Source organism: Microtus pennsylvanicus, chromosome 7 (assembly GCF_037038515.1).
Source record: "Microtus pennsylvanicus isolate mMicPen1 chromosome 7, mMicPen1.hap1, whole genome shotgun sequence".
Classification (NCBI taxonomy): Eukaryota; Metazoa; Chordata; class Mammalia; order Rodentia; family Cricetidae; genus Microtus; species Microtus pennsylvanicus.
In genome coordinates, this window is record NC_134585.1 from 109,717,000 (window position 1) to 109,735,557 (window position 18,558).

Sequence of the window (18,558 nt, forward strand, 5' to 3'; positions counted from 1 at the left end):
GGGCGCTAGGACCCGGAGGCGTGGCGTGGCGTCGGTAGGGACAGGGGGCTGCAAGCGGAGAAGAGCCCCGTCGCGGGTGGCCGGAGCAGGTGAGGGCGCGGCACGGTGGCGCTCGGTAAAGCCGAGGGGGAGGAGGCAGCCGCCACACCTAGGGCGCCGCGAGCACCCGGGCTGGCGCGGGCGGAGCCGAGCTGAAGGCCGCGCGTGTCCCCGGCCCCGCCCCGCCCCGTCCAATGAGAGCTGCGGCCGCAGGGGCTGTCCGCGCGCTCTGGCCCCCGCCGCACTCCGCGCTCCGGAGCCACTGCCACCGCACCCGAGCCGCCCACACCCGGCTCAGCTCTCGTCGGTCTCCCATCCTGCAGCTCGGGAGCTCTTGGGAACTCTGTGCCCCGTTCCCGGACTCCACGTGCCCCGCGGTCCCCGGTTGTCCATAGTCCCCATGGCCACCCTGAGGGGCGAGCTAGGAGACGCCTGAGGAAGCCCAGACGGTACCCGTCCACGGCCCTGCGGGCTGCACGGCGGGAGTCTGCACGGAGCTATGCTGAGGCCGCGGGGTGCGGAGGAAGCCGCGCAGCTCGCCCCTCGGCGTGCCCGCGTCCTGGTCCCCGCATCCAGACCCGCGGCTCCCGACGTGTCTCCGGCTTCCACCCGCCTGGGTCTTGCCTGCCTGCTACTGCTGCTGCTGCTGACTCTACCGGCCCGTGTAGACACATCCTGGTGGTGAGTGTGGCTCTTGGACGGTTAGGCTCAGGGAAAGTGTCCTGCTGCAGGCACCGGCTGCTCAAGCACCAGATAGCTGCCTGGGTGGAACCTGAGGGACAGTCCCAAAAGTCTCCAGTGGCTGGTGAGGGGATGGAGAGAATGAGGCGCTGGAGAGAAGAGCGCTGAGCATCTGGAGCGAGGTAGCTGGTGGTTGACGTCCCCTAGACTGCTATATTGTGCCCCCTGTGTTTCTCCTCAAGCCCCTAGCACGGAAGCTACTATCTGATTCTCAGGGTTGGTTCGAGAAGCCAGTCTCCTCTCCACATCCTGCAGTAGCTGCTCCACGCCGTCCACAGTCGCTGCCTTCAAAAAGCCTTCGACCACCTAAGGTTTCCCCAGGGGATGTGGAAGTTGGGGGCAGCTGGCTGGGACCCACATTCCTCTGCTAGTCTAGGCCACACAACGAGGCAGTAGTATCCACAGCAAGGCTTAGAAGTGAAATTGAGGCACAAACTATTCCCTTTCCCCTTAATTCCCACAATTGAAACAGATTAAACACTTGGGGTTGCATAACCCAGGCATTTGTCATCAGCCTCGGCTTTGAGGGTGTAATTTTGAACACTGATGTCCCTTTTTGCTTTCCTGCCCCAGATGACCTAACCTTCCACCTCTCCCCTCCAAGCCCTAGAGGCTTCTAAAGTCTCGGAGTTTTGAGAGCCTCTCTTCAGATCTCTTGTAGGCCTTGGTCTTCAGACACTTCCAAAAGGCAGATGAGGCAAAAGGTGTCCAGGATCCACCGGGTGCCTGCTGTGTTCTTGGTTGAATTCCCTACCCAGCTCCAAGACTCCTCCAGCCCCACAATGACACTCATCCTCTTCCCAGAAAGGGGGTATTTCAGTCCAGAATTGGACTGCAGAAGGATTCAGTCCCCTCATCTCTTGCCTCCTCACCCCTCCGATCAAACTGGCTTTTGGGGCTGCACTCGTGCCCCTCTCTAACAGGCAGTGCTCCCTTTCCCCCTTGCTCTGCTCCTCCCCCGAAGGAAGCACCCCCATCTCATCCCCACCCCCACCTCCCGCAAAGTGCGGTCTCTCCTCTTGCACCCTGTGGCTTTTCTTGTCTTGACTAGGAATCCGGGCTGGAAGGGTGAGGGGTAGCTGGCTGAGGGGCAAGCCGGCTCTGGCTGCAGATTCCTATCATTTCAAGATGCTGCGCTCTCCATCCCCACCCCCACCCCTGTTTTCCTGTTAAAGAAAAATCTTTCTTTTGGATCTTTTTTATCTCTGCAGTGTTGGGGAAGGCAAGGAGGGGGGTTCGGATGGGGAAACAGAGAGGCCTATATCTTTCATCTGGCTTGAAACATTCCTTTAGAAGGGGAAAGAGAAAGAAAGAAGATGGGGCGGGGAGCCTTTCAGTGACCAGAGCAAGATCACCCCCACCCCTCCCAGCCTTTACCTTTATGGCGCAGTTTGGCTGAGGGCTTACATCTTCAGGGTCTCTGTGGAGAAAGCACGGAAGCACCGAGTACCCAGTGCCCACCTTTATCTGGCTCGCATGTTAACTGGCTCTTTGAAACACTTGAGACAATCCGGTGGCCTGTGGATGCTTAGATGAGGAGGTGGCTCTCTGGACATCTCCGCATCCTGGTGTGGTTCCTACAGACGCACCTGCAGCTCTTCTAGTTCCCATCCTCCCCCACTTGAGTACTATTTTCCCTGTCCCATTTTCTTTCTCCTTCCCTCCTAGAGTGGCTCCCGTTAAAGATGCTGGAACGGCTACTACCTGGAAGAGGGAGGCAGGTGACAGTGGGACTGAGTGGCTCTTCTATTCCTGTAGACAGCATCAGGGCAGGATGACGAATGCAGGGACAGAGCTCATTCCCACCTCCTCGCCCTCGTCTCGTCACAGCTCTAGCCAAAAGCGTCTGTCTCAGTGGCCACCACTTGTAGGAAGAGGACGCCTGAATTGGGAAGGCAGGTCTGGCACCCAGGATCATTATCTCAAGCTCAGCAAGGCTAGTACTATGTACAGTCCCTGGAGGAGACGGACATCTATTGACTCAGAGTGTCCGTGTTTGACAGCAGAGCAGAGGGCCATCCATCCCTGTGACTTACAGTCTGATCCTCACAGCCTAGGATTTTCCCCTTTCCTCTCCAATGACTCCTCTGTCTCTTTTCTTAACTCAAAGAAGATAAAGATAGTTTCTTCTCAGTCTATGGCAAGACATGTGGAGAGTCCCAAGAACCAGATGTATTCTTGGGCTCATAAAGAGCGCATAGAGCAGGGTTGCATTAGTACTACCATTACTAAACGCACACCCTGCACTGAATCTTTACTAAACTGCAGGCTCCATAGCCAACTGCCTTGGTAGGCATCATCTTTATTCTCCAGGATAAGTCTGAGGTAGCTACTGTTATAATCCCTGTTTCCCAATGACCAGATTGAGAGATAGGGGCGAGGCCGGGCGGTGGTGGCGCACACCTTTAATCCCAGCACTCGGGAGGCAGAGGCAGGCGGATCTCTGTGAGTTCGGGGCCAGCCTGGTCTACAAGAGCTAGTTCCAGGACAGGAACCAAAGCTTCAGAGAAACCCTGTCTCAAAAAACCAAAAACCAAAAAAAAAAAAAAAAAAGTGAGAGATAGGGGCAAAAGAGAAAACAAAACAAAAACAACTTGCTGGGTATGGTGGTGCACACCTTTAATCCCAGCACTTGAGAGGCAGAGAGAGGCAGGTGGGTCTTGGTGTGTTCCAGGCCTGCTTCATCTATGTAGTAAATTTTAGGTCAGCCAAGGCCACAAAGTGAGACCCTATCTCAAAAATAAGGAAAAACTGCTTAATTTTATATCAATTTTAGAGCCTTATGGTTTTATTTCTAAACAAACATGTGTGCCTCTCTTGCTCCTAGAATAAAAAATGGATTTTGCCTGGGTATGATGATACACTTTTGTAATACCACCACTCGGGAGGCTGAGGCTAGGGGATCAAAACTTTGAGGCCGTCCTTGGATGTACAGTGAGACTCTGTCTCAAAGAAACAAAACAACCAACTACAAAAGCCCCCGAGTTTTGAAGTCAGATGGCTTCCCTCATCCTGGTTTCCCCCCAAGTGTCCCTTGACAGTGGGATTTCCATCAGTATCCCTGAACCCAGAATGCAGAGATTTCCCTACGCCACATCCTGTGGCATCCTCTTGGTGGTTTGCTGTTGTTTTTGAGACAGCGACTCACTATGTATCCCTGCCGCCCTGGAACTCTACAGAGAGCTCCAAACTCACAGAGATCTGCCAGCCTCTGCCCTCTGAGTGCTGGGATTAAAGCTGTGAATCTCCACTCCCAGCTAAATTCTAAAGCTTAGCCAGTGGATAAACACAAAAGGAGGGGGCAGAGATCCCTGGCTCCATTAAAAGGACAGAAACAGAACGTCTGCAAAAGGGTAGACAGTGTTGACAAGAAACCAAACTAACTCATTTCAAGAGCTGGTGACTGGCTAGGGGGAGAAGGAAGCTGGGGATAATCAGAACAAGCTGGTGTTTATCCACTAGCTACTAAGCACCTACTATGTGCTAGAGACATTTCTCGGCACTGGGGATGCTGGCATGCCAATTATGATTCAGTTGACCTAGAGGCAGAGTCTAAGACTCCCAAGAAGCAAGAGGCTGGTGTAGGTCTGAGTGACTTTGTCAAGGGAAAGAATTGGTCAAAAGCAGGTGAAGAGAGCACTCTGATGCAGAGGTGGGGAAGGAAGTGAAGAATTAATTTCTGAAACGGAAAACAGGAAGTCAGGACTGAGGCATCCTCCCCTAGATGATGAGCTGAGGGATGGCATGAAGTCTTTGTGCACCTAACAGCTAAGCTCAGTGACTGGCCCATGGCAGGCATTGTGCAAGCGTGCACATGGTAGGCATCGTGCGAGCTGAGGGAGATGCGTTCAGCTTCAGGCTCAGTATTATTGGCGGTTCCCACACTTGATTACAAGAGGCAAACCCCATGAAGGGTCTTGAAGTAGTTACTTGGGAAGTAAGCAGGGTAATAAGAAAGTCTAATTACCTTCCCATCTTAGATACTGAACAGATGTCCCATGCCCACTGAGGATGCAATACGAAGGATCAATGTGGGCTACAGCAGAATGGATTAAAGTCAGACCACAGGAAGGCCCTTTTGCCAGAGTTTGGCTTGCCCCACTCCAGACTGTCTATGAGGGCTGGATCATTGGTCTCCCATTCCTATCCACCCGCCTTCCTCCAAGCCCCAGATAAAAAAAACAAACACCCATTGCCTAGATCAGTAATCTGGGACTGAGCTGGGGAAGCTGACCGGTGGTGAGACAGGGACGAGCTCCAACTCCGATGGTTTCAGTACTACAAACAAAGCACCAGGGCGGTGGGCGGACGCAGAGCTGTGCGTCAGGCAGGCCTTTCCGGCCTGGCCCAGCCTGGGCTGTTTATTTTGTTTGTTCCTGGAAGCTGCTGCCCTGACGGACAGTGCTGGGGATGCTGATTCCACAGGATTTGTTCTTGGAGGAACAGCCCTCTAGCCCTCCGCCCTGGACAGATGGGGCTCATCACCCCCGCTGAGTTCCCCAAGAGGCAAATGGCAACCCTCCTTGTGTTTGCCTGAGTTCCTGTCACTGGTGGTGATCTAGTCTGTGGGTGAGGGCCGGCTGTGGGAATGTAGGGTGGGGGTAGGGCTCGGGGCTGGTTGGCTTGCCCCTCCCCTACTGGCTGCTTTCCCTTCTCCCTACTCACGTCTAGGCCCACTTAGGGGACATTCCCAAACCACTGGCTCATTCATAGTTCAGACCAAAGTTCTTCTGTTGCAGTAGCAACTGATTGCTACAGCTCCCACCTGTTCCCAACAGGAAAGCATGGAATTCCATTTCAAGTGTCGGTACAAGAGGATAGAACATGCTGGAAAGACCAAAGGAAGCGCTATGTGGAGGGTGTGCTGGGGGCGGGGGAAGGGGGGCAGAAAGGAGAGAAGCTAAGCTGCAGAAAGGGAGGGAATAAGTCCTATTTCTTTGTGGGACTTGTTGGGGACGAAGGGTGATATCATCCTGTTTTCTCTCCAGAATCTCTTGAGGCCATGGTGGAGTCCATGGGTAAGATTGTTTGAAAGGAAAGGTAATACTGCCTTGGGCAGTGGTTTTTGTTTTTGTTTGGGTTTCTCTGTAGCTTTGGAGCCTGTCCTGGAACTAGCTCTGTAGACCAGGCTGGTCTCGAACTCACAGAGATACGCCTGCCTCTGCCTCCCGAGTGCTGGGATTAAAGGTGTGCGCCACCACCACCCGGTACCTAGAGCAGTTTTGAATGATGCTGGCAGCCCACCGATCCTTCAGTGGCCATCTCGCTTGACCTTGTAAATTATTCAGACTAGAGATTATACCACACTGCTTATTTCTTTAAAGAGATGGGGTCTCACTATGTGGCCTTGCCTAGAACTCTGTGTAGTGTGTAGACTAGGCTGCCCTGGAGCTCAGAGAGATCTGCTTGTCTCTGTGTCCTGAGTGCTGGGATTACAGGTGTGTGGCATCCTGCCTGCTGAACTCTTACTACTTTGTCCTGTTCAGGCTTCCCGCTGCTGCAAACAGCTCTTTGTCCACAAAGGTCTTCACTGGACCTTGTGCCTTAAAGGTTGGGGAAAGTGATTTTAAAAGCTTCATTGAAGAAAGGCTTTAGGGCCTGGGAGTGAAGGGAGTGAGGAGGAGGGTAAAGAATGGGTCTTGCTCTGTAGCCTTGGGATTGGAAGTGAGGGTTTTTTTTTTTTTTTTTTTTGTTTAGCCACACGGGCCAAAGCTGTGAGCATTACTCAAAACTACCCATGGTGCCTTTCTTGGCCCCCCTTCTCTCCATCCTCTGTGGCCAAGCTATCTCCTAGACCAGCCACTTGTACATGTAAGAGAGTTGTCTCCGATTCTCATTTTGTTAGTTTATTTTTCTGCGAGGATCTTAATGTTTATTAAATAAACAGGCAGTGGGTTTGTATGACATGCCCACAGCTTCTGTGTATATGACACATGCCTGGTCTGTGTTTTAGAAGTGTCTGTTACTTTGTTTGGCTAGGGAACTGGTAATGGTGGGAGACCACTCAATTACTCTTTCTGCAACTGTGGAGCTTTTTTTTTTTCTTTCCAGAGATTGTGGGTAATGGTTCTCCCCACCAGCCTCAGAGAATGTCTTGGGAAGGGAAGGGATGTCTTTAAGGTCTAGATACCAAATAACCCCCTCTTTATCCCTTTGCTGATGCCCGTCCCCTTTTGGAATGACTCCACTTTACAGGTACATAGGGGCACTGGGAGCCCGAGTGATCTGTGACAACATCCCTGGTTTGGTGAGCCGGCAGCGGCAGCTGTGCCAGCGCTACCCAGACATCATGCGTTCAGTGGGTGAAGGTGCCCGAGAATGGATCCGAGAGTGTCAGCACCAGTTCCGCCATCACCGCTGGAATTGCACCACACTGGACCGGGACCACACTGTCTTTGGCCGTGTCATGCTTAGAAGTAGGGTCCTCTTCCATGTTCCCCCCTCCCTTCCCTTCCTTCGCTTGGGGTGGTGAGTTAGAAGGGTAGGCATGATCCCCTTCATTTTCCTACACACTACCTCATAATCTAAGGAACAGTTGTGGGAAACCCTGGAAACAGGAACAGCTGCTCACTACCCTAGATTTGTAAGCCAGGGCCCCTCTCAACCTAAGTGCTTTGAGATGGTGGGTCAAGGACAGCATTCCCTGATACTTACATCTTTCTCTTCCCTTCTCTGGCCTCCCCATATCCAAGTCAGGCAAGCATCCATCAACTATACAACTAAAGACTAGGACCCAGTCCTCTGCTTCTTATCACCTCGGTCACTATCATCACCCAGTCACCCTAACAGTCCCAGCATCATAGTAATGGGAACAAGAGATAAACAGAAAGGTCATATGTAAATATTCCAAGGGCTAGTGGCTCACCTCCAGTTCAGCAGAGCTGGACAGCAAAAGAGGAGAAAAGGAATGAGACAGGACTCCGAAGGGGAAGGAGAACTGGGGATGATGAACATCAGTCCCCAAGGTCAAGGAACGATCAGACCAGAGTAGGGGTCGCAGACCCCAAGTAGGGGTCGACGTTGCAGGGGAACTGTCCAGCAGAGGGGATCTGAAAACCCTGGAATGTTGACCAAGGCAGGACTAATATTCTCTCTCTCTCTCTCTCTCTCTCTCTCTCTCTCTCTCTCTCTCTCTCTCTCTCTCTGTGTGTGTGTGTGTGTGTGTGTGTGTGTGGTGTGTGTGTGTATGAGAGAGAGAGAGAGAGAGAGAGAGAGAGAGAGAGAGAGAGAGAGAGAGAGAGAGAGAGAGAGAGAGAGAGAGAGAGACCTAGGGGAAACAGAACGGAGGTCATCCCAAAGAGGTCAGATGATAGTGACTAGTGAGAGCTGGCAGGAGGGGCTGGCGTCTCCGAGGAATGCTCTTATAAGAGAAGGAAACTTCTGAAATTGTGTAGATTGACTGGACAGAGTTGGGCATGTGGCCTGTCCCTGCAATCCTAGCATTAGGGAGGCTGAGATAGGAAAACCTCAGGTTCAAAGCTGGTTACATTACAAATTCCAGGCCTGGACCATTGAATAAGACACTGTAGAAAACACCTGGAAATGTGTGTGTGTGTGTGTGTTGGAAGAACGGAAGACACAGACCGTTCCCGTAACATGTCTCTGCCTCTCCCCGTGCAGGTAGCCGGGAGGCCGCGTTTGTTTATGCCATCTCGTCAGCAGGAGTGGTTCACGCTATCACTCGGGCCTGTAGCCAGGGTGAACTGAGTGTGTGCAGCTGTGACCCATACACCCGCGGTCGGCACCATGACCAGCGAGGGGACTTTGATTGGGGTGGCTGTAGTGACAACATCCACTATGGTGTCCGCTTTGCCAAGGCTTTTGTGGATGCCAAAGAGAAGAGGCTTAAGGATGCCCGGGCCCTCATGAACCTGCATAACAACCGCTGCGGTCGCACGGTCAGTACTCCCATCTGGGTCTGTACGTTCATATTCTCTGGGGTCAACCAACTAGCATGACCACAGGCTGGAGTCAGAGGTGGAAGGGTTGACAGCTTCTGGATCGCGTCCAAAATCCCTAACGTTCTGCCACAGAATGCAGGAAGCCTGCGATACACAGGTTCAGCCAGGTTTTCCTAAGACAGGAAAGGAACTTTCTCTTTTTTCTGCCCCCTCCCTTCTCATTCCCTCCTCTCCCTTCTCCTTCCCTTCCTGTTTCCTTCCTTTTTGTTTTCTTTTTTTTGGGGGGTGGGTGATGTTGTTTCTTTGTTTTTGAGACAGGGTCTATGTAGCTTTGGATGCCCTGGAACTCAATATATAGATCAGGCTGGCTTTGAACTCACACAGATCCACCTGCCTCTACCTCCTTAGTGCTGGGATTAAAAGTGTGTACCACCATGCCCCACCTTGCTTTGCTTGAGACAGGGTTTCACTCTGCCTATAGTCTAGGCTGATCTTAAATTCTCCTGTCTCAACCTCCTGGGTGCTGGGATTATATGGGCATGCCACCATGCTGAACAAAAAAGTAAATTTTCAATTTTTAAAAATGTGATTTGTCTATGATTGTGCGTCCACATGTGCATACATGGATGTACATGTCTGTGCTTTCTCAGAGACTAGAGGAGGATGTCAGGTGTCCTGCTCCGTCACTCTCCACCTTATTCCCTTGAGGCAGGGTCTCTCACTGAACCTGGAACTCAAGTCCCAGCAATCTTCCTATCTCCAATCCTTCTGTTTCTGTCCCCATCCCCATCACTGGGACAACAGGTAGCCCATGTGCTGCCAAGCCTAGCTTTTTACATGGGTTAAACCCAGATTAATTTTTTAGTGTGGGGGGTGGTTCGAGACAGGGTTTCTCTGTAGTTTTGGAGCCCGTCTTAGCACTTGCTCTATAGACCAGGCTGGCCTTGAACTCACAGAGATCCGCCTGCCTCTGCCTCCTGAGTGCTACGCCACCACTACCTGGCTTTAAACCCAGGTTCTTATGGGGACAGTAAGTGTTCCTACATGCTGGGCCATCTCCCAAGCCCCAAAGTAGCTTTTAATTTTTTAAGTTTTAATTTCTTTATTGTTGTTCTCTGTGCATGCGTGATGTATAGAGGTGGACGTGATGTATAGAGGTGGACGTGATGTATAGAGGTGGACGTGATGTAGAGAGGTGGACGTGATGTAGAGAGGTGGACGTGATGTATAGAGGTGGACGTGATGTAGAGGTGGACGTGATGTATAGAGGTGGACGTGATGTATAGAGGTGGACGTGATGTATAGAGGTGGACGTGATGTATAGAGGTGGACGTGATGTATATAGGTGGACGTGATGTATAGAGGTGGACGTGATGTATAGAGGTGAGCATGATGTATAGAGGTGGACGTGATGTATAGAGGTGGACGTGATGTAGAGGTGGACGTGATGTATATGGGTGGACGTGATGTATAGAGGTGGACGTGATGTATAGAGGTGGACGTGATGTAGAGAGGTGGACGTGATGTATAGAGGTGGACGTGATGTAGAGAGGTGGACGTGATGTATAGAGGTGGACGTGATGTATAGAGGTGGACGTGATGTATAGAGGTGGACGTGATGTAGAGGTGGACGTGATGTATAGAGGTGGACGTGATGTATAGAGGTGGACGTGATGTATAGAGGTGGACGTGATGTATAGAGGTGGACGTGATGTATAGAGGTGGACGTGATGTATAGAGGTGGACGTGATGTATAGAGGTGGACGTGATGTATAGAGGTGGACGTGATGTATAGAGGTGGACGTGATGTATAGAGGTGGGCGTGATGTAGAGAGGTGGACGTGATGTATAGAGGTGGACGTGATGTAGAGAGGTGGACGTGATGTAGAGAGGTGGACGTGATGTAGAGAGGTGGACGTGATGTAGAGAGGTGGACGTGATGTAGAGAGGTGGACGTGATGTATAGAGGTGGACGTGATGTATAGAGGTGGACGTGATGTAGAGAGGTGGACGTGATGTAGAGAGGTGGACGTGATGTAGAGAGGTGGACGTGATGTAGAGAGGTGGACGTGATGTATAGAGGTGGACGTGATGTAGAGAGGTGGACGTGATGTATAGAGGTGGACGTGATGTAGAGAGGTGGACGTGATGTAGAGAGGTGGACGTGATGTATAGAGGTGGACGTGATGTAGAGAGGTGGACGTGATGTATAGAGGTGGACGTGATGTAGAGAGGTGGACGTGATGTAGAGAGGTGGACGTGATGTATAGAGGTAGACGTGATGTATAGAGGTGGACGTGATGTATAGAGATGGACGTGATGTATAGAGGTGGACGTGATGTATAGAGGTGGACGTGATGTATAGAGGTAGACGTGATGTGTAGAGGTGGACGTGATGTGTAGAGGTGGACGTGATGTGTAGAGGTGGACGTGATGTATATAGGTGGACGTGATGTATAGAGGTGGACGTGATGTATAGAGGTGGACGTGATGTATATAGGTGGACGTGATGTATAGAGGTGGACGTGATGTATAGAGGTGGACGTGATGTATATAGGTGGACATGATGTATATGGGTGGACGTGATGTATATAGGTGGACGTGATGTATATGGGTGGACGTGATGTATATGGGTGGACATGAATGGCATGGTACCTGTGTGGAGGTCGGAGGACACCTCTGTGGAGCTGGCTCCCACCTTTCACTTGTATGTGGGTTCTGGGGATCAAACTGGTTGCCAGGACAGCATGGCAAGTGCCTTTCCTTGCTACCAGCATCACTGGCCCAAAAGTAGTTTGTTTTTAGAGTGACCTTCAGGTATTGCTTCAGGCTATTCACTGGTATTTGAACACCCGCTATATAGCAGAAGGCACGGCACTGGGCTCTTTAAAAGGATGTGTAGGCTGTAATCAGGAGCAGAACCCTGCGGTTTGACAATCCAGCAGGCAGTCATCCAGGAAGATGTCCTCGAGGTCCAGCAGAGGGCCAGCAGAGCCCTCAACACTCCTGCTTTTGACCCTAGGGATGACTGAGCCGTGTCCTGACCTGCTTCCTCCCTCCCCCAGGCTGTGCGGCGCTTTCTGAAGCTGGAATGTAAGTGTCACGGCGTGAGTGGCTCCTGCACACTACGCACCTGCTGGAGGGCACTCTCAGACTTCCGCCGCACTGGTGACTACCTGAGGCGGAGGTATGATGGGGCTGTACAGGTGACCGCCACCCAGGATGGCGCCAATTTCACAGCAGCCCGCCAAGGCTATCGCCATGCCACCCGGACTGATCTGGTCTACTTTGACAACTCCCCTGACTACTGTGTCCTGGACAAGGCTGCAGGTGAGAAAGCGGCAAGCAGAGAGAGACGTGGGACCTGGTGATTAGTGCCAGCGCTCCTGCTTAATCTGGGTCTGTCCGGTGTGCAGGAGTTCAGGAAGGGAAACAATCTAGTCTTGAGATAGGTGGTTTGTGCCTCAGGCTGCCAGGCCCGAGGTTACACAAACAGGTCCCGTGCCACTCGGCTACATCCCCAGGGTCTGGGATACTACTTGGAGAACATTTAAATGAGCCACCTGTTTTCAGTTCTGAGCAAGGAGAGCTACATAGAAGCATCAGATGTAGCTCTAAGCCTCTGGCTTTTTTACGATCCAGCTAAAGAAAGAAGATGGAGCTGGGGATGGAGCTCAGCATGTGCTTCGTGTGTGCAAGGTCCTGGGTCTGACACCCCACCCCCTACTACCCCCCTCAAAGGCGACATAGTAAGCAAAGGTACTACAAAGATGACTAGCTGGACGATGGTGGCCATACCTTTAACCCCAGCACTCTGGGGGCAGAGGCAGGTGAATATCTAAGTTCAAGGGCAACCTGTCTACAGACAGGACTACATAGAGAAACTGTCTCAAAAGCCCCCCCCCCCCAAAGGAAGATGAGCAACACAGTCAAAGAAGGTTTGTTTGAACTTGGGGAATCAAGCTGCTTCTTGATGTGCTGCCACTGCAGATTCCAGCAGTGAGGAAGACAGGAGGTGACCTCTGCAAAGGCTGCTGAAGCAGCAAACACTTGGTAACAAGCTTTACGGCCGTTTTCAGCCGGTTCTATGTATGTGCGATGCTGGGCAAGGGGCCTTGGGAACAGTGCAAAGTGACAAGGTGTTTCTGTGAGAATGGAAGCTCCCATCTTGGCTCGTGATTTCTGGTCTAGATAAGTTAAACCAGGGATAGTGTGTGGCTCAGTGGAGCTGCTTCTCTCCTGGTCCCTGTCACTGGGCTCCCAGCTCTTTGCTGGAGAGTCACTAGTCAAGATTCGGTAGCCACCCACCTTGGCTGGCTTCACTCTCATCATTTCAGCCCACAGAGGGGGCGGTGCTCCACTGGATAGTGGAAGGTACATGTGCAGTTTGTAGTACTAGAAGTAAGAAGGGTTGGGGAGGCTCTCTGGCCTCTTCTAGAGACGTACTGTTGTGAGTTAGTTTTTCCATGTGTTCTAACTCAGAGGGTTCATCTCTGGACGCCTGGGAATAATTCCACAGAGCCTGAAGTGTAGACCTGTTTCACATCGCTGAAATGTACCCTCGGAGAAGGATCTTTGGAGTTAGGAGGAAGGACAAGTCATATGCATATGAATTTTTCTCAGAGGCATGAAATTAGGTGCCATAAACCCAAAGAATCCAAATGGTATAGGCCAGCCACCCCAGGAATACAGAACCAGGTATTCCCTCCACAGCAGTTCTATCCAACTAAACTTCGTGCAATGATCGAATCTCCACTGCTGCTTCTCCAGTGCAGAAGCAACAAGCCACATGTGATAACTGAACAAGTGAATTCCTGAAAGTGCAGGCACTGCTTAGCCCTTATGTGCACATGCTTCTTCTGAGACAGATACACCTGTGGTGGAGCTTAGCTTGTAGATTAGGAGTGACGGGACAAACGACAAGGACAAATAATAAGATAGTAGACCCATTTTCTGGTGGTACTGTTGATCTAACCCAGGACCTTGCAATATGCTGGGCAAGGGCTCTACCACCGAGTCACAGACAAGATAACTTTAATAACATGGTATGATAAAATATTTATAGGTTTTAATCATTTATCTTTGGATTTTCCATTTAATACTTTTGGAACTACAGTTGATATTGGGTAACAAGCCAGAGAGACTAAAACCGTGAACAAGTGTGACGGACTACTACAGAGTTAGTCCAATTCGAAACTGGAATGTTTTAGTTTAGCTCACTCTAATTCACTGATTTAAAAGAGCAGATGCAGTTAGTAGCTGCAGTACTGGATAGCATAGCTCCAGACGGCAAAAGAGGATTTCGGTGTTTAAGACCCAGTCCTTGGAGTCAGAATAACATATGAAGTAGACCTGGTCAGCCCACAGTCTGGACCAGAAGTTTGCTAACGTTTTGGATTAATTATTCCTGTTGTTGAAAAAAAAAAATGGAGGGACTGGAGAGATGGCACAGTGGCTAAGAGTGCTTGCTACTCCTCTAGAGGATCTGAGTTCAGTCCCCAGAGCCCACATTAGGCTGCTCAGAACTGCCCGTAACTCCAGCTCCTGGGGATTGATGCCCTCCTCTGGTCTACGAGGGCATCCAGACACAAGTGTGCATACACACAGACAAAGATACACACACACATACACACACACACAAATAAATAAATAAATAAAATCTTAAAAAGTAAAACTGAGAGCTGGAAAGATGGCTCAGCAGGTAAAGGAGCTTCTACAAACCCTATTAACCTGAGTTTGATACTCCCAGGAGCTATAATATAGAAGGAGAGAACCAACTCCCTCATGTCTTCTGCATGTATGCTGTGGCCCATGCATGCCCATAATTTACTTACATACATACATATAAAAATTTTAAAAGAGGAAATCGAGCATGTTCTTAGACATTCCACTCATGCTGTTGCACTGTGTATATTATAAGATATGCATGTTATCTATGTTTTTATTGCTGTCATCATTGTTAAAGTGCCGGGATCCAATGCGGGGTCTTGCAAATGCTAGGCAAGTACTTACCACTGAACTATACTCCTAGCCCTAAAACAGAGATTTTAAACCAATAAGCCAAAGCACAAAGATAAAAGTTCTGCATTTTCCCCTCATATCCTAGTGGAATATGGAGACTATTGTTGAAGTTAGTTGATCCATTTTCTTTCTTGAAGTCTCAGGCCAGTCACTTTTCCACTTATGGGTCCCTGTTACTGGGTAAAGGGTTACAGGATCTTTTGTGATGACATCTATTGGAATGAGGTCCTGAGCATTCCTTGTGCAAGGAGAAAGCTTTCTTACTCTTTAGGAATCCCTTTTGAAAGGGGCACAATACAGGAACTCTTAGAGAAATGCCTCTACCAGTCATGGCAACCGGTCCACCTCTGCTGGACAGCAGTGATGAGTGCACCGTAACAATTTATTACATTAGACGTTGAGTCCTTTTGTTTCCCTGAGACAGGATCATGCTGTGCATTCCAACTTGGCCTCGAACTCACTACATATCCCAGCCTAGCCTAAAAGTGACTCCCCTGCCTCAGTGTTTTGCATGATGGTGTTACAGGCACGTGCTACCAGACCTGCTAGTATATATGCTTTCATATATGGAAACTGAGGCCCAACACATCCACTAACTTGCTAAATAACTACAGCTATGCAGTGGCCCAACCAGGATTTAAATCCAGATGCCATCACAACCCCCACAAAATGAGAGGTGCTCACCCAGACTTAGAGTTGAAGAGGACATGGCAGTGTGCACTGGTAATAAAGGCATAGCATGTGAAACTGGCAACCTATGGGAAGCTTTAATGGTGGAAACAAATGAGCCTGGGCCAGAGGGCAATGAATGATCATTTTGGTTAGTGGATACATTTTCAGAAAGAGAATTTTTTATGTCTTCTTAAGAGTATAAGGATACCCACGGTGGCTAAAACAGAAGTAATTTGGTTCTCACCTCTCTTCCTCAACTCAGGTTCCCTAGGTACCGCAGGCCGTGTCTGCAGCAAGACCTCTAAAGGAACAGATGGTTGCGAAATCATGTGTTGTGGCCGAGGGTACGACACAACTCGGGTCACCCGCGTCACCCAGTGCGAGTGCAAATTCCACTGGTGTTGTGCTGTGCGGTGCAAAGAGTGCAGGAACACTGTGGACGTCCACACTTGCAAGGCTCCTAAGAAGGCAGAGTGGCTGGACCAGACCTGAACACACAGATACCTCTTACATCCCTCCACTTCAAGCCTCCAATTCAAAAGCACAAGATCTTTGCATGCACACCTTCCTCCACCCTCAATCCTGGGCTGCTACAGCTTCTGTTATGGACTTGGAGAGTGATCCAGGGGGACCCCAATGTCCTGGCTGGTTCCTTAGCCCTAGGAAGGAGTTGATAGGGGATGGATATAGGAGTGAGTGGCTCCCTGCTATCCCACCTGGAGGTTTGAAGGGAGAGTAGAAGAGGTAGGAGTTCTCTTCAGAGTGATCTGAGTTGCACTAAAGTCAAGGCTCATTGTCCCCTTTGCTTGCACTGACTTCTGATACTCTTTGGGTAGGCAACAGGAAGGGAATCTGGAGGTAGCTTCCTTTTTGATCCTACTGTAGCCAAGGACATAGGACAGAGATAAACTGCCTGTCCCTTCACAGGAGACAGTTTGTGCAGACAACCTTAGGCTACAGTATTCTGCTGAGACCCCGAGGTAGTTAGATGTGTTAGCCACGGTGAACAAGGCTTCATCCCATGCTCTTACACAGCTTATAAACCAGTGATTTTGTGAGGGGAGAAATCACACAACTGTACAAATGCACATTCTCTGTCTCCTTTTTCACCTACATCAGTCAACAGCAGCCTGCTACTGGCTGCTTGTTAGATGAGGTAGCTTGCAGTGGTTCAAAGTCTCAATAGACCGTTAGAGCCCTGGAACAGAACTGTGAGAGAATAGTATATTAAGCCTGGCTAGGCCTTGGGACTTCCTCCCCCATCAATTATTCTGGACATTAGGTAGGTTTGGAAAAGACTAAGTGAAGGGCAGGCAACTCATGGGCTCAACCTGATCTCAAGGGCTGCATGAGGATCAGTGTAGACCAGGAAGCTGGCGAGCTCTCCTCTCGGCAGTTCTTTAGGAGAGGACCTTCAGCATTGACGCAGGAGCAAAAGCATGTCGCTATGTAGAAAACGAGATGGTTCCAAAGTGGTAGACACCTTAGAAGACAGTAGCCTTCCCCCATTTTGTGATTCTCCAAGTCCTACTGATAACTACTGCCCATCTATGATGGACTTAAACAGGGGAGGGTTCCCTCTATGCCACTAGCCTAACTAGGGTTCGCAGTAGTGGAGTCTTCAAAGGCAGCAGGTATGGAAAGCTAGAATATGGGCTTTGAACTCTTGATGGCCTAGTTTTGTATGAGTACACAGTGATCATCTTGCCTACTGATAAACAGCAGTATTACAGAAATCCGCAGTCTGACGGGCCGAGGTTCGATGCTAGTCATTTACGCACTCACTGTGTTTACTTTCAGCAGGCTCTTTCAATCCTCCGGGCCCGTTTTTTCAGCTGTAAAATGAGGGTGCATACCTCGCTCAGATACTGAGATTTAACAGCCAACAGATATACGTCATCAAACCTCTGACTGATCAAGTACATCCTAACTTCTCTAGGAACTTCTAATTTAGGGTTGTCTGGTCTTGATAACAGACTGGAGATTAAGGAGCTTTCGCAAGGAATTCTGGATATAGGGCCTTGAGCTCTTTCCCTCCGGTCCCTCTTTATCCAATCGGGTTCTCAGATGTTTGTGGAGCAACTTCATTCTGCCCAGGCAGCAGGAGGTTGTGGGGGGCGGGGGGTGGCTCTGGCCACGGAGGCAGATTTATTTGGATGATAGGACTAATATTTGTGTAACCTGCTGAGACCTGTGTGGGAGAGTTTAGGGTGGTTTTTCTTTTGGTGAGGGGATTTGCTCCGGTTTCACATCCATTAACACAAAACATGAGCTAGTCAGGGCCCTTGTGGTCTGTGGTGAGGGGATGACTGTGGAGAAATGGGACTGAATGAGTCAGGCAGAGAGAATGTCTTCCTTGCAGAGTAGAGTCAACTGGATAACTGATGAGCTGGTGGTGGGATTAGGGAGGGGGAATGGGAGGGGAAGAGGAACTTCTCTTAAAAGCGGGGAAGCTTTGGGAGCAGGGGTGAAGACATCCAAGTTACTACATCAGTGATGGCATAGGCCTTCTACAGGAACCCAGCCTAAGTTCAGTCTACCTGTGCTTTATCACCTCCCCTTTGATTCGGGGTTCTTAGTTTATGGAAAGAAGTGGTAGTCCTCTGTGACAGTTCAGATTACTCCATGTTTCTCCCTGCACTCCGAATTCTAGCTGATAAAGATGCATAACCACTTATAAATGGTTGAGAGAGAAATGGCTGTTCAGGAAGTGAGAAGTTTGTAAAGTGAGGTGTTTATATGAGAGAAAAGATGTCTATCCAAGCCTTGCTACAGAAGCTGTGTGGCCCCAAGAAGGAATGATGGCCAAGCAATTAATTTTTCCTTACAACTTAGCTTGTCTCTGCATTCCAATTGGCTTTAGACAACTGGCGTTGATTCTACACTATACAAACAGAAACTGATTTATTTGGAACAAGCAAAAAAACAAGAACTTTTCTTGGTGCTGGGGCTCCACATAGCTCTGCTCCACCCTCATCCGTTCTGAAGGCTCCTCTCCCACCTATCCCCCATGGGAGAAGTGTGTCCTCCACCAGCAGAGTCTCCCACCTATTCCCCATGGGAGAAGTGTGTCCTCCACCACCAGTGTCCCCCACCTATTCCCCATGGGAGAAGTGTGTCCTCCACCAGTGTCCCCCACCTATTCCCCATGGGAGAAGTGTGTCCTCCATCACCAGTGTCTCCC

General features: G+C 50.1%; 2 protein-coding genes across 2 annotated transcripts in view; one reads left to right on the top strand and one right to left on the bottom strand.

Moving 5' to 3' along the window:
• Nucleotides 1–233: 233 nt before the first annotated feature.
• Nucleotides 234–18,396, top strand: Wnt2b (Wnt family member 2B). Its single transcript, XM_075981709.1, has 5 exons — nucleotides 234–720; nucleotides 6,976–7,196; nucleotides 8,401–8,678; nucleotides 11,747–12,011; nucleotides 15,637–18,396. The coding sequence occupies exons 1-5, from the start codon at nucleotides 539–541 to the stop codon at nucleotides 15,864–15,866; spliced, it is 1,176 nt and encodes a 391-aa protein (XP_075837824.1). The 5' UTR covers nucleotides 234–538; the 3' UTR covers nucleotides 15,867–18,396.
• The window catches only part of St7l (suppression of tumorigenicity 7 like), an 87,272-nt gene continuing 85,743 nt past the window's right edge, over nucleotides 17,030–18,558 (bottom strand). Inside the window, exon 15 of the mRNA XM_075981705.1 lies at nucleotides 17,030–17,209. Coding sequence (XP_075837820.1) covers nucleotides 17,171–17,209 — 39 coding nt within the window. The 3' untranslated portion in view covers nucleotides 17,030–17,170. The remainder of the gene's footprint in view (nucleotides 17,210–18,558) is intronic.